The sequence below is a fragment of the Dicentrarchus labrax genome, unplaced genomic scaffold (genome assembly GCF_905237075.1).
Source record: "Dicentrarchus labrax unplaced genomic scaffold, dlabrax2021, whole genome shotgun sequence".
Classification (NCBI taxonomy): domain Eukaryota; kingdom Metazoa; phylum Chordata; class Actinopteri; family Moronidae; genus Dicentrarchus; species Dicentrarchus labrax.
The window spans coordinates 26,266,388-26,281,946 of record NW_026136701.1 but is presented as its reverse complement, the minus strand read 5'-3'; the positions used below and the strand labels follow the sequence as shown (position 1 = coordinate 26,281,946).

Here is a 15,559-nt window from a genome sequence, read left to right as displayed (position 1 = left end):
TCAGGTGGAAAGCAATTGCTGTTTCACAGGTAACAGTCTCTAAACCCCTGGAGACAGATTGAAAAAGTACTAAAGGCCTTGGTCTGGTGGTTTGCTGAATATTTATTTAATTGTGAGCGTTCGATTTACAGTCAGTCCTCCTCTACCATGTCAAAGACATCAGCAGTGTGGCAGCATTTTACAAAGTAACAAGTTTTCAAGCAACAGTTTGCATATCACAGCTCGACTACAAACATGGCATATCACCTAAAAACAGTAAGCTAACTCTCTTAGGTTGCCCGTCTGTTTAGTAGGCTATATGAACATATCAGAATTGGCATATTAGCATCCCCCAGACACACCCAGACCACACTGGATGTTAAGACCCCATCATCCAAATGCAAAAATAATATCACGAAGGAATTGTCGACTTATTGCTCAGGTTGAGGCCCATCTGTTGTGGGGGCCGAGGTTTTAAGAACTGGTTAAAAGTTTTGGAACCCGATATACAGTGCCAGCACGGCACACAATCATGCATGCACTAACCGCAAAATAAGGGACTCAAAGAAAGTTTCAGAGTTAAGACAACAAAGCGAGGCCTGAGCTTGACCACAATATGTGGACATCTCTAAGAATGGAGTCCTGTATATTCCCCTTTTTTTTAATGGAGAAAGGAAAAAAAAAAGTTTTTTGCTTGAGCCAAAAAAAAAAGAAGAGGCGGACACAAAAAACATTTGACATTGAAGTTCTGATGCCTTTGGAATTCCAGAAGCAAAGAGAGTTTCTGTTGTATGTACAACCTAATATGGCACTCTGTGTGGAAACACTAAAGGAATCACATGAATGGCCAGAGATGCAGGGCATCAGGTCGCCAAACACTTGCCTCTGTATTAACGCTGCACTCAAACAAGAGCCAATTTGTCGTGCCGTGGCTGCATCACGTCATCTGGTGGGACATTTCAAAAAGGGGCACAAACAAAAACTGGCTAAAACAGAACAGAAGCACAAAATGTCCCTCAGCATGAACTAATTCAGTGTGTCACACATTGGAACTCAACATTTTCAATGTTGGAGCACTGCTGGAGCAACGCTGGCCCATTACCGTAGTGCTGTCGACCCAAACTTTACGAAAAGCACAGCAGTACACTGGAATGCGGTAGAGGACATAAAATGTCTGAAACCATGACAACCCTGACCGAGCTGCTGTCTGAAGAGGACAACACGCCCTGTCTGCAACAGTACCCATGCTGGCAAACTTGAAAAAAAACGTCACCTGGCCATCACGGATGATCAGCCCCATTAAAAAAATGAAAACAAGCTGGTAAAAATTACAGTAGGTGGAGTTTAAACACCAAATGATGATGGCTAACAGTGTATACATACAGCGCATAGTAAACCCTCGTTTTAAGCAGCTGTCTTTTCTTATGAAAAAAGAAGGGGTATTTATTTTTTTTTTGGGGGGGAGGCAGACGGGGTTTGTTCCGCGGAGCCAGGCGGGGGGGGGGGGGGGGGGGGGGGGGGAAAAATTAAAAAAAAAAAAAAAAAAACAAAAAAAGGGAAGGGTTTTTTTTTTTTTTTTGGGGGGAGGGGGGAAATTTTTTTTTTAAAAAGAAGGGGGGGGAAAAAAAAAAAAAAAAAAAAAAATTTTTTTAAAAAAAAAAAAAAAATTTGTTGTGGAGGGGGGGGGGGGAAAAAAACAAAAAAAAAAACCGGGGCCGGGCCGGAGTTGGGGGGTGACTGCTCTGTACCAAAACCACGCCTGAACCATTTTCTCCAAGGCAGGATTTATTGTAAAAAAAAAAAATTTCCCCTTCCAAAGTACGTGGATATGCTGGTGTTTCTCAACACAACACAAAAAGTGTGGATAGTTTGTGGACAGTGGACACTGATGTACTCTCTGTGAGTGAGTAGCCATTTGTTTATTTCATTATTTTTACATTATTTCGTTTTGGACATTTAATAACATTTTATATTTTTGTACATTTATTTGAAATACTTGTGGACTCCATTTGATTTATTTATTTTTGTATTTGTTCTGAGCTGAGCCTACCTTGTTGTTGTTATGCACTTTATTTTGTTTCGGTTTAAAATTTGGCTAAATAACATGCAGTACTTTTATGATTCCTTTTTATTATTGTGCACATTTATTTCTAGTATTATTTATTGGATTTGGGCACTTAATTATTATTATTATTTTTTTGGAGCCTAATGCGCAATTGCACTGTGCCCACTGTTTGTATTTGTTTTGAGCCTATGTTTTATTTTTCAGTTATGCGCTTTATTTCGTTTCTGCTCTCGTCTTGATCTGGTTTGTTTAATAAATATAATTTTTTTTATTAAAGTGGACGTGCCTTTTGTGTTTGAGAGTAAAAGCTTTAAGTTAATAGTCTATTCGTGTGTCAGTCGCGAAGCTGAGCTCCTATGTTCAGCCTCGCTCTGTGCGAGGACATGCACAGAGCGGCTGAAATGATAGTGTCTGTCAGACTTTTAGTAGAAATTTCAGGACTTCAATCAACCAAGATTTTCTTTGGTTGATTACATCCCTAAATATTACACCTTTAATCTAACCACTTAATGGCGTTTATATCATTTATACCTGTGGCCACCGATGTCCATATTTCCCTCAGCATGTTAATCTCCCAGCAACAGACCACAGCAACCTTTAAGCCTGATTAAACAGCTGTTTGGTTGCACATAAATCCAAGAGGTGTCATTTTTTTTTGTCTCCAACCCTCCAGCAAACAAATTATGAATACAGAAGCTGTGCAGGTTTGGAGTTCTTCCGCCCTCGCTGCCAGAGTCCTGAATGTCATGGCTGCGCTTCCAGCAGTTAGCGTATTTATGGATGGTTGTTTTATGCCAGGGGTCAGCCTGATGGGACGGGAGGTGTGATTTACGCGGCGATACATCAGCCCAGGCCTTTAAAATTCGTTCTAAATATGAACTCATTTGGAGGAACTGACCGGAGGAGTCATCTGCGAGGCGTGTATATCAAGTCAGCCACGATCAGCAGCGGGACGGAGGAGTTAGAGGACAGCTGGAGTCCTTCTCCTCTGCCTGCTGTTACCACGGTTTCCCCCTAAATTAAATAAAAGTAGATTGAAAAATGAAAAAGTCTAATTTTACGCCCATTTTTCCTCCCACATGGGTCATTTAGGTTTTCATAGGATTTCGCTCCAGTGATTGATTGCCGCCGTTCTCAGTTGGAGCTATTCTGGTCGCGCCCCCCAGTCTTTTCTGGAAAGTGTACCTATAAAAAGGGCCCCTAATGATTAAAGTCATTTGACACACTGGGACGGCGGTGGTGCCAGATCAGCGCATTAATCTTGCTAATTAAAGTTATGAATAATTTACTCTGCAGATATTTCAGATGGTTCTGCCGGCCGAAGTGAAGCCCGACAGCTCGACAGCTCAGAGGTCCCAAACCACCGGACACCTGGTCCTCACCATGCCCAGGGTAGGTACAGTGACACACCTGAGCCAGGTACCGGGGGCTGCTGAAGGCTGCTGGGTGGGGCGAGAGGAGTCCAACTTCTGTGGATGACTTTATAGTTTTCCAGTTAGTTGAGTTACTTTGTGCTTTTATTGGCAAATACAGACTGAACTTTTAGCAATGCTAATAATGTGGAAACAAAGATGGCGATGGCAATCAATTTATTTTCAAGAATAAAGTGGAAATTGAGAATAAAGTAGAAATCGATGCCCTTTATCTGTTCTTCTTGGGTGAATCTTAATCACTTTGCCAACACTTCTCCCATCAGATCAAAATGTACTTGCTCAACATGTTTGGGGCTTAGAGGAGTGATTCCCATCCTTTTCCCTTAAAGATCCCCCTCCAGACATACCTTAAAAATAATGACCCGGGTGCTTCAGTCCCTGAACTCATCCTGCCTTTATTAGGGACAGATGTTTAATTCCTTTAGGACAAAACTCTCTAATTCTACTGAGTTTTGTTCAGCACATTTGACAACTTAAATTTCAGGTCGCCAGCGTACAAACAACAAGCAACAGACAATATTCAAAGCTTGGATTAGTTCTAATGAAACCCACTGATTCTTTTGATCTGTGGACTCTTACAGACACAAACCGTATGGTACAGACTTTAACATATAACATAAGCACTTTTTTTCTGTCTCTCTTGATTATCATGCAGGTAAATCTGAATTAATTTTACTTTGGTTCTCATAGTCGCTGTAAAATGAACTAAAGGGTTGAACTGTGGAACTGATCTAACAATGTGCATCATGTCCATATTGTTTAAAAAAATGTTTTTTTATAAAATCCAGACCAGGCTTCTAATGGAGAACTGCCTTTATTTGTCAAAGCTTGTAGCCACACCAGGCTAGTAAAGGAGACATATTTGCTTTTATTAGAAGTTTTTTTTTTGCTTTTATTATTTAGCTTTCCACTTTCAGTAGATGAGTGTGAAAACATCCTTCTAGGGTCAAACTCAGACATCATTCAAACATCTCACTGTAGGAACAAGAACAAACACTGATTTCTGACTGGAGGGAACTTTAACACATATCTGTTCCTTTATTAACCTGACTCTGTGACATATCTTATAGATATTTCATATTATATTCAAAACTGTACAATGAACACAAACAGTGAGTGTGTAAAACTAGCGATTTTGTTGAATTTTGAGCAGATTATTTCCTGTTTATTGAACTTGTTATTCAATTCTCTGTCTGTAATATGTATTTTTTAAATCATTTTTAACAATCATACAGACTTCAGGCTCTTCAGATTCAGTGTTTTATTCTAATTGTTTAGCTCTTTGGTTGTTTTCTAACACAAGGTGAGGCTGTTGATCACACAGTGAATAATCTGTGAATATAGACCGTGTTCAGATCTTCAAAGTTAAATAATAATCTAAACTTTAAAAATAACTATTTCCTTTGATACTGAGATATTGGCCATCTGTATATTTTTAAAAAAGCTTAAAATTAAGAGGGCCTTGCGACCCCCTGTGAAGTTTTAGCGACTCCTAGTGGGGGCCGGGACCCCCCGAGATTATTCTTAGATCTGTGTGTCGGTTCCTTCCTTCCAAACACTCCTCAGACTGTGAATTAAAACATGCTTTTAGTTAAAACTCCACTTTTTTGAATTTGAATTCTCTTTAATCACTTTCAGTCACAGCCTGTAAAACCCTCCCAGTTTTAAACTAGGTCATGGGTCTGCCTCATTATAATCCTTATTATATTCTAATACGCACTATATTCATTCAGGAAACAGTTTGGCTGATATGTATGGAAGTCCATTTACGCCAATGTGACAAAAAAAGAAGTCATTATAATGACAAACTTCTTAAAATATTGACTTTGTGATACCAAATCTTTATTTTAAGACGGTTTCTCATTATAATAACTCACAGAATCTTTTTTATTCCTCACATTGGCTTCAATGGGCTTCCATAGACATGTCCAATTACAGCTGTTTGGAGATTTAGTGTTTTGCCTCTAGGGGGCGACGTCAGAAAGGAAATGATGAAAATATGAAACCTAATAATTCTCTTTGCAGGAATACTTTTAATGTCTCATTAAATTACAAGCTCACTGATGAACGTCTGACCGCGGGCGGCATTCTGTGATTGCTGCCGGTGAGGATCCGGCGTTTTGGTGCTCTGGGGTGTAATGAAGGAACTCTTTATAGTGTCTATAAAGGGAGGCAGGTGCTGATACGGCAGAATCAGAGCTGCTACTATTAATCCTCCATATGGCTTCTGATACATCCCGCACCAGAGTGCCAGTAAACAGCTCGGGAAGCTGTTTGCAGAGTAAACACGCCGTTTCCTCTGATGTGTCTTTTTAGGCTGAAGGTGAAATCAAAGTGACAAAGACCGTCCAACGTCCACCCAGAGTGCGTCGAACCAGCTCATCTGAGGACAGTAAAAGGTAAATAATATTCTCTCTCTACGACAACAGATGAAAGAAATTGAACATACAGACATGGAAATGACTGGAAATGACTGACAAACAGACCAGAAGTATAATAATACAAATGTAGGAACAAGCTGTTTATTTACATTAAACTAATTCAGTGTTTGCAAAAATCTCTTTATTTCTTTATTAACAAAGACCAGTACGTTTTTTGGAATTAAAACTTATTTTAATTCCAAATGAATCGCTTTTTTGGAGGTCTTAACATGCTCAAAAACTCATGAAACTTTGCACAAAATTCAGCGTTTACCAAAATGTAGGTATTCTTTTGTTCCCGCACATGGGCGTCACAAAATGGCTTAGCCACGCCCCCCAGAATCAGCCCCCAAGGCACTTCACTTGCCTTTCAGGGCTTCCATATTAACATAATACAGTCAGCATCAGCCGTGTTGTGGACACCGTAGTTTGTCCTTCGAACCTGGAGGGTGAAGCGAGGGAGTTGCAATCTGCAACTACACCACTAGATGTCACTAAATGGTCCACACTGGTCCTTTAATTAATCAGTGTGAACATAAATCAGTTTGGTTTTAATTAGTTATTTGATGTTATAAAAGGGGGTTTTATGACATGATTGACAGCTTGAGACGAGTGTGTGGGAGGGACCTTGATACTCACTGCACAGACGCAGTGCCCATATTCAGGGTTTTTGGCTTTCTTTTTGGTGCAGTTGGAGGAAGTGGAGACGTGTCGTACATCTTCATGTACTGTCTGTCAGTGATTTGGACTGAGAGACCATAAAACTCTCAGTAAAAAGGTACTGTTTGAATTCATCCAACCTATTCAAATACTCAGTTTATGTTAATTTACTCGATAAAGCATTAAGTTTGTAATATTAATGAAGCATAAAGAGAGCTGTGGCTGCAGGCAGCTGTGTGTTTGTATCAGTCGAGTGTTGGTCTTTGTTTGGCCTTCAGTTGAATACGCACATATTCAAATGCCTGCGGCTTATCAGGTCCCTGTTGTCCTAATTACAGACTCCTGTTGTATTTTAAACGCTGTGTGATTTGTTTTATCAGCCATGTTGCTGGATGGTAGCGCTCTCCCTGCTAATGACTCCACACTGGCCACAGATAACCTTGACCGGAGCTGCAGTATCACACCCTCTCAGTTCCTCACATTCAGTAAAATGCTGTTAATCTGGGGTTTAGTCCAAGCTTCAGGCTCTAGCTGCGTCTATTATTCTTATTTTGGATTCATATCTATCTTTGAATGTGACCCAGACTGAGATCCTGTACTGGGAAAGAACAGCTATATATATTTATTTTCTTCTATAACCACATTTCAGTTACAATGTGAGACTTTTCTGAGAACACATACAAGAAATTTATATCTGGTTTTAAAGGACCAGTGTGTAGGATTTAGAGCCATCTAGCGCTGTAGTCCAATATCCAATCAATCAATACAGCTGATCTGTAATAATAAAGGTTTCATTTAGAACTACGAATCCATGAAGTGTTGGAACTGTTTTGAACTCCTCTTGTGTTTGATGACCTTCGTGAACCAAAATCTGTCTGGTTTTCTTTTTGTTTCTCTGTTTTCTTTGTTACTGTTTTGTTGTTCAGTCTTGTTTTTTACTATAAAAATACATTTTCCTTTCTTCCAGGTAGTCGTTGGTTTCCATTATTTCCCAAACAGTAAAATCAATCAATGTGCAGAGACATGAAACTTGCTTACGTTACATTAGCACTGGGGGGAAAAACAGTGGAGACTTTTGGAATCAATCTGCACTTACAACTGTAATGTCACTGATAGAAATAAAAGCAGACATGATGTTTACTGTGATCGATTTGTTTTGAAGATAGATGCTACAACGTGTTTTGGAAAATGGTCAGCACTATTCTGAAGTACTATAAGTTCTCAGAGCGGTTTTCAGATAAAGTCTCCAATGATAGCTGGATAACCACATAAAGGTTGGTCTCTAACCAACTACAGTACTGCAGACACAATCAGTACAACAGTCCCCTCATTTTAACTTCAAACTAATGTCAGAAGTTTCAAATTAAATTCCAGGCTTTTGAGCCACAGGAAGCCTTTTATTTTGAAAAACCTGCAGGAAGAGTCCCGTTGACAGTCAAAGAAATCAGGTAGATAAGTAGATAGAACTGGTATTAGTGAATTAAAACAATATGTCAGTCAAAAATAGACAATCACAATAGCAGCAGAGTTTAATGGAATTAGAGCGTTAGAAATTTATACAACCCTGAATTTACAAAAACAGAAAGATGTTTTACTGAATAATGATTAAAATATTGATAGTTAAAGTTCATTCTTGACTTTGTAGTAGTAGTAGTTTGTAGTTTGACTAAATAATCGTAACTCAAGGTTTAGCAGCCTTTTCCAGAGCTTTCACCTGCATCTCATGGTCATCATCAGCAGATGGAGTCGGCTCAGCTGCTTATACTTATAATCTACTTATAAAACAAGAGGAATTAGAATAAAGGCCTGCCTCTAATATAAGAGGAGATAAGAGATAAGATTAAAATCTGTTGGACAGATTACTCAGATTAGAAAAAGGTGAAATCATCCAAATAAACAGACGTATTTTCACCCTTTTTTTAAGTAAGATTTTATGACTCAGCAGTAACATGAATTATTTCTGGTAGCTCTTCCTCAGTGGAGACTGAACCATGACGACTGGCTCGGTGAGGTTTGGTTTGGATTGGCTCAGAGATCACCTCTTAATGACCACATTAGTCCACATTGCTGTTTGACTGAGCTCCGCTTTCTTCTCCACGTCTGGAGGCGCCTGCGCTCGCTGTTGCACTATCATCATTACCGTTTTATGACCGGGAGCCGCTTCTTGTCATTCATCTGGCCCCATCAAACACAGTAAAGAGCCCCGCTGCAATCCTGCATCCTCAAATTAAACATCCGATAAAAATGCTAAGCTGCTCCTGCACCACGGCAAGGTGACAGGCGAGTTATTGCACCATTCGGACATGAGTAGGGGCGACCTTTGACCCCGAGCTTACCCGCAGATTCTATATTCAACCTCTGGCAGGGATGGAAATGGATCTGAAGGCCATGATTAGGTTTGAAGTGGAGTTGCCTGATGACACAAGGCAGGGCAATGTGTGAACTGTATCATGTAATGGAAAATCAAACATATCTAAGACCCACAGCTCACTGAGACGACGTCCAAAGTGGTTGTGAAAGGTCAGAGGTCAGGGTCAACTGCAAAGCAAACTCATGACGAACTAAATTAGTCCATTCAAATTTCCAAGAATTTAAGGTAACATCTTCAGAAGCTCAGAGATCTGACTTACAGTGATTTAAAACAGAAACAGAAAACGATTTGGCAATTATTGGTGATTTTCTATTGATCAACCAATCAATCAATCAATCAATCGACTAATCCTTTCAGCACTGTCCGCAGCTGTTTGCAAATTAATATTTCTCATAAGAAATAATAAGAAATGTTAAGAAATACATTTCTTTTATTATTGCTCACAACACTAACTACAAGCATCATCAGCATATTAATGAAGTTCAGTGATCTGTTAAAATTCTCCAACCGTCAACAACAGTCAGCGATTGACGATATATTGCTGATATACAGTATTTGCCCGTGTGTGTACTGGGCTTAAGAGATGAGCAGCAAGTTCACTACGTCCAACAACCTCTAACAACTTTAATAAAAGAAATAAACTCACCAAATGTCAAGAAAGGAAAATAAAAACACCTGTTTTCCTGATTAAGCAGGTCCTCTCCCTGCTGTGTCCTCGTCTTCCCCAGAGTCAGAGTCCTGGTTGGAGCCTCCGTGAATCACCTCGTTACTGTATTCTCTGTTGTCCAACTAGTGGAAATAAACCTTTAATACACTGAAGTCAGATGTGACTATCGAACCTCGAACTAAGCCACTCTCATTCTTCAGAGGCAGAACATTAAGTTAGCTGAATAAAACGTCCAAAAAAACCCAGCCGATAGCTCATGTATTCGTCCAATTGCCCGACCCTGGGGGGCACAGAAAGGCTCTCATAATAATGCATGAGTCAACCCTACACATAATATATTGACCCAGTGATGGCGTCCCTCAGGGCCGATTTGATTATCTTTGTGTACAGAAGAATAACCACAGTGTTCAACCCCCGACCCCCCTCCTGACCCCTGCAAACTTTACAGCCAATGACTTTATCGATACTGCCCCGTCCACGGTCTCCAGCTCTCTCATTATAACACCACCTCTTTCTGACCATAAGGCCGAGACGGCCCGCAGACCTCATTACCCGTGAGATACGACGACCAGCAGGCCTCCGCCGTGGGTGGCCCATTACAGGGAGCCATGTTTGGGCTTCCTAACCAGGGAGGGAATCAGTAGAGGAGCCCTGGACTAATGACGCCATCCATCTCCCATTGAGAAGTGCTGACCATTAGGTTTACCTGCCCGTTAGCACAATGAGTGTTAGAGCTAAACTTAGACTGCAAGATGTCGTCAATCTTTAACCCCGAACCCTCTGTTACAGCTCCTCATTTAAATTAATAAACTGTAGATTCATTTAGCTCCTTTATCAGTTGAAGGAAACTTTTATGAACAGAATACATTTTAAGGATGGGAACTTTTCACGTAGAGCTGCAAATATTAGTCAAGTTGTGAGCTATTTAATTAATCGCTGTGACTATTTTGACTAATTTTATTAAAGGTTCCATATGTAACTGTCATTAAATGGTTGTTAGTAGTGACACCAGTGGCTGTTAAGTGAACTGCAGTCAGCGTCCTGTTGCTCCATACACAGTTTGTGTCAGTGTACTCAATTTCGTTTGGAAAACCAAAATCAGCTTGTTTCCCGACCACCATTTATGTAGGGGAACTAAAAACTGAGAATGGGTCGTTTTCCTTTTCTATTGTCAAACAAAAGAAACAGAAAACTGTTGTTTTTTCTTGTTCTTTTTACAAACATTGGCTATAGATCGGGCTGTCGCGTTTTTCGCGGCCAGACTTGGAAGGTGAGCAGTTTTTAGTTGGTCGCAATCCAACCAACTAAATCCTACACACTGGTCCTTTAACTTTCATCTTAAATGTGATAACTTGTTTTATATCAGTTTTATTCCTGTATGAACAAAATATATTTTGGACTGTTGAAAAGCAATTTGAGGTTCTCTTATAACAGTTTTCTTAGCCTGGTTCCAGACTGACATAAGCCAATATAATAGCTAATCAGCCAATATTATCTCATATTACATGTAAAAATGCCATTTAACATACAGTTTAAATGTTAATGTGTTTTCAGAGCGAATTCATCCGAAGCTCAGTGAAATCAATCAGGAAGTGCGACTGATAACGATAAATGTCCTTGTGTCACAGCTCTCCACCGGGACCTGATATCAACCTTTTGTGAGTCCATGTGACTTGTTTCATCTGGCTTTTATCTCGATGTGAATCACATCCACTCCAAACCTAATCCTCAGTGGATCGGTGGCCACAGACACTAAACAGAAGCAGCTGATGTTGTTAAAGCAGCCGATTACAACTCACTGAGGTCACCGGACCGAGACTGATAACTGATACTGGAGCTTAGTCACACTTATCTGCTCCTCCTCGTTCATACAGACTCTCACATCAGCACCGAGTTTACTCAGGGACCTATCTGCCATTGAGGATGCTCAGGTCCTACATTCAGGGACCGAGGGGAGAGTTTATTTCTCTCGTAGACAATATCAGGTGACAGTTGGATATGAAATCTAAAACAACCATAAAAACCAGAAGTTCAACCCTTACAAGTGCGTTTTTGATCAAATACATCATTCACTGAGCTTAAATTCTGTTACATGCGCAATTAATCCAAGTATTACTGAAATATGGCCAAGTGCAATTTGCAAATCACAGACGCTATAGTTTTTTAATAAAGATAAAATGTGACAGCGTTATAAGGACGTACTATAGTGCTGAAGAGACGCCCCCGAAATGTTTGACATTGTATAGAAAAGGACAAAAAAGAGTTTGAGGTGGTTTAAAAACATGATTTCTTAGAAACAAAGCTGAAATAATTCAAACTTTGATATAACATAAACCTACAGGATTGGTAAAGGGTTCAGGAGAGTCCTGTGTGTTTTTAGGCTGATTCAGGTTCAGTATGTTTAACCTGAACCATCTTCAGATGACTCACTGTCTGGCAAATAACATGGTAATTATCTAACAATTTCACCTGAACTCTTCCAGAAAGGATTACAGCTGCAATCTGGTTCTGATTATATGGAAAACAGAGAAATAAATTATTTCAGATGCAGTTTATTTTTATTCCAGTGATTAACTGATTGATTTTTTTTGTTTTATAGTAAACTGATTATCTTTTAACCAACTGTGGCAGATATTTTTTACTATTAACTGACATTTTATAGACCAACCTATAAACTGATATGATGTAAATAGATGGATTAATTAAAAATGAAAAGACTAGTTCTTTGCAGCTCTTATTTCCTTGAGAACGTATTCATTTAAATACATTTAATCAACCAACTAAATCAATGAATAAAATATGAACAATTGAAGTAATTAAAACATTTTTGGAGACTTAGTTTTCATGTTTGTGGTTCTGGTTCAGCTCAGACCGTCAGTGAAGCTGCTGGATGCTCCTGAAGTTTGGACTCTGTTATACCAAACATATCCAGTCTAAAAACAGACGCTCGCTTCCTTCTTCTACCAGCAGGAAAACGCTCTGCATTACTTTCCCATTTTCTGAAAACGAGCTGGTGATTTTCTTGCTGCAGAGTAAATGAAGAGGGGACGTATACAGCGAGTGTCCTCTGGCAGCTTTATTCCCCTCTCAATAAACAAGTGGCACAATGTACAGAGCAACACAGAGTCCTGCTGCTGTTTATTGTCTGCTGCTGTGCTCGAGATTAAATTCTAATTGCTGCGCTCTTCTTGGAGAATCAGCACATTTCATTAATATCAGCTCGCCTTTGGCGCCCGTGTGCAGACTGATACCTGCAGTATGTTTACACTGCAGCCTTTATTGTTAAAGTACATTTAAATATCTGCCTCCAATGAGATCGACCAGCTGCCTTTTCAGGTTTTAGCATTAGCATTTTTTTAATATTAGAGCGGATGCACCTTCGTAGCATTGTTTGTGGTGTTAAACCAACGTCATAAAAGTTCCAGTGTTTAATACCTAATACCTAAAGCAGGACTGTCAGTGTTTACCCAAAAATCATGAATTTCGAATGACACCACTCTGTAAAAACATACTGTAAAGACTTTACTGGGGTTAGCTTCCTGAGGCTTTGACAAAAAATGATATGGAAATGAATATCTTAATTTATCATTGTTAAAGGCCTAAAAGGATCCTTTCATCCTCATAAAAGAAATAAAAACACAGTCTGAACATTTCGTCAAAATGTGCGTCATACATTACTTCCTGATCTGGAGCCTCTACTAGTCTCCCTCGCTAGTTCTGGACTCCAAATCCAAAAAAGAAAAGACTCAGAGGAAAATATAGAATTTAATAATTTAGGGCAGATTTGTTTGCTGACTTACAGCTATCTACACCAATGGGCCATATATCACGCTCTCTTACCGGTGATGGCATTTTTACAACGGGCCACGCTCTCTTACCGGTGATGGCATTTTTACAACGGGCCTGAAGTGCTGCTTGTCTGTGGTGGAAAACTAACATTAGCAAGTGTTGTTGAGTTCAACAGCCGCTTTATTCTTTAACCTGTCGTCTATACATTAGGTGAAAATGGCAAAACCTCCAGTCCCGCGCTGTCACACATCTCACATGGTTAACATTATCTCACACACACACACACACACACACTCAGTGATCAGATGAATCCCCGGAGATGATTTTAAAATCATTGTCCACCAACAGCTCATCCGACTGCGGCTGTGGTTCAGACATAAACTGATTAATTGGTAAATGGAAGGACTTCACTGCTGTGGGATGGAAGTGATGGGTTCAGGGGGATCAATTGGGTTTAATGGTAACATACTGTGGGGTAAAATGGACCATCATCCCCCTGGAGATTAATTTAGAATCACATTACGGCTCAAACAAGTGATTTAAAGACAGAGGAAAAGAAAAATAATGTTTAAAGGGCATTGATTGTTGGTGATTAATTGGTCCATCGACAGATAGACGAACCTCATAAGTCATTCCCTAACGAGGCTCGGCAGAAGTTGGACCAACTACATCGTCAGTCACATGTTACATGTTTTAAAGGTCTGAGCAGCAGAAAGACAAGAAATCCTTTAAAGGGATCGGTTAACGGGGAGTTTGAAGAGGGAATATGAGGGTCAGTGTGCTTCGTGGTAGATTTTCACTTTGAAATTAAAAAAGTAAAATCTGGAAACGAGCTGTTTCCCCAAGTACCATTTATATATAGAAAAAGTTTTTTTGTTTTATAAATCTTTATAAACGGTTGTAAGGAAACAGCTCGCTTTTGGTTTTCTCATTTCAAAACAAAAGTCTGTTTACCGCAGAGTACACAGACCACAGTAGACGGAGGTCTACAGAGCTGCTGAAAGACGGATTTTACCCACGTAAAAAAGGCCCACCGAAACAGTTCATACCAGTTTAAGTCTACGTTATATTAGGAATATTTTCACTGCTTTACTTCGCCATGAGAATCAGTAGAATCACTGTGTTCCTACTAGAGCTTCACATCACATCCGGGTTATCATTTTAATAGATTTTTCTTTCTTTAAAATCAAGCTACAAAAGACACCATATGTACCTCATCTGTAATGTCTTATCCCTCTCATCAGTGATAGCACATATTCAATATTACAAAATATATTCAGATGTTTTTGTTTTTGTTTTTCGCTGACATCTTGCAATGGCCTGGTCTTTAGCTAGTGCTAATAGCTCTTGGCATTATGATCGTAGAAGGTGTTATTGACTTCTGATGTTTTCACTCTACAGAAGAAATACTGTTCCTGAGAGGTTGGAGGTGGACCCCAGTAAACGCACAACCATTGACCTCGCCAACATCGTACCACATCGGAGCACCAAAGAAGGTCCTCTGGAAACATCCAGGGTGGCTCCACCTTCCACAGCAGGTCACAGCAGCTTCTCTGAAGGGTTTGTGGACGACCCTGATGTCCCCCCACTCATTTAAGACTAAGGAAGGACCCAACCATTCTCTAAGTCTTGCTTATGAAGTGATGTGTCCTGTAACCTTTCCTGCCTAAGACTGGGAAGCTTTGGCTGCTTGTTTTAAACATTATTAACCTCTTCAGACCAACAATCAGTCAGAACTGAGTGACAATCAACCAAGTCACTAATGGCTGTAGAACTAATGAGAAGTAGAAATACTAAAACCAATGAGGTTTTTGTAATTAATTGGACCTTTGGAAAACTTTGTGTTTCCTGTCACGGTTCACTACCACAATCAATAAACCTGCAATCCACTGACGACATGTAGCTTCCTCTGATTTCCACCTCGACACCCCTCCACTTGTTTTCAGCTCTTGGACGTATAAGAACCTCCATACAAAGAAACTGTGTGCAGTTTCCTGCTCATCTTATGTGAACTTGTAATATCGTTTCACATGTAGTTATTTATTGCTGGTCAAAGACTTGAAGAAACTTGAGACAATAGAAGCATTTTATTCCCGACCTTAATAGCCTGTTTACAGCTGTGATCAGATCCCAAGTGGACACAGAGACGTATTCTGATGAACACCACTTACCAAA

General features: G+C 39.8%; 1 protein-coding gene across 1 annotated transcript in view; it reads left to right on the top strand.

Moving 5' to 3' along the window:
• Nucleotides 1-15,277, top strand: part of dnaaf11 (dynein axonemal assembly factor 11) — a 33,161-nt gene extending 17,884 nt beyond the window's left edge. The window contains exons 10-12 of the mRNA XM_051406321.1: nucleotides 3,341-3,436; nucleotides 5,794-5,876; nucleotides 14,786-15,277. Of these exons, the coding sequence (XP_051262281.1) occupies nucleotides 3,341-3,436; nucleotides 5,794-5,876; nucleotides 14,786-14,981 (375 nt within the window). The 3' untranslated portion in view covers nucleotides 14,982-15,277. The remainder of the gene's footprint in view (nucleotides 1-3,340; nucleotides 3,437-5,793; nucleotides 5,877-14,785) is intronic.
• The last annotated feature ends 282 nt before the right edge of the window (nucleotides 15,278-15,559 follow it).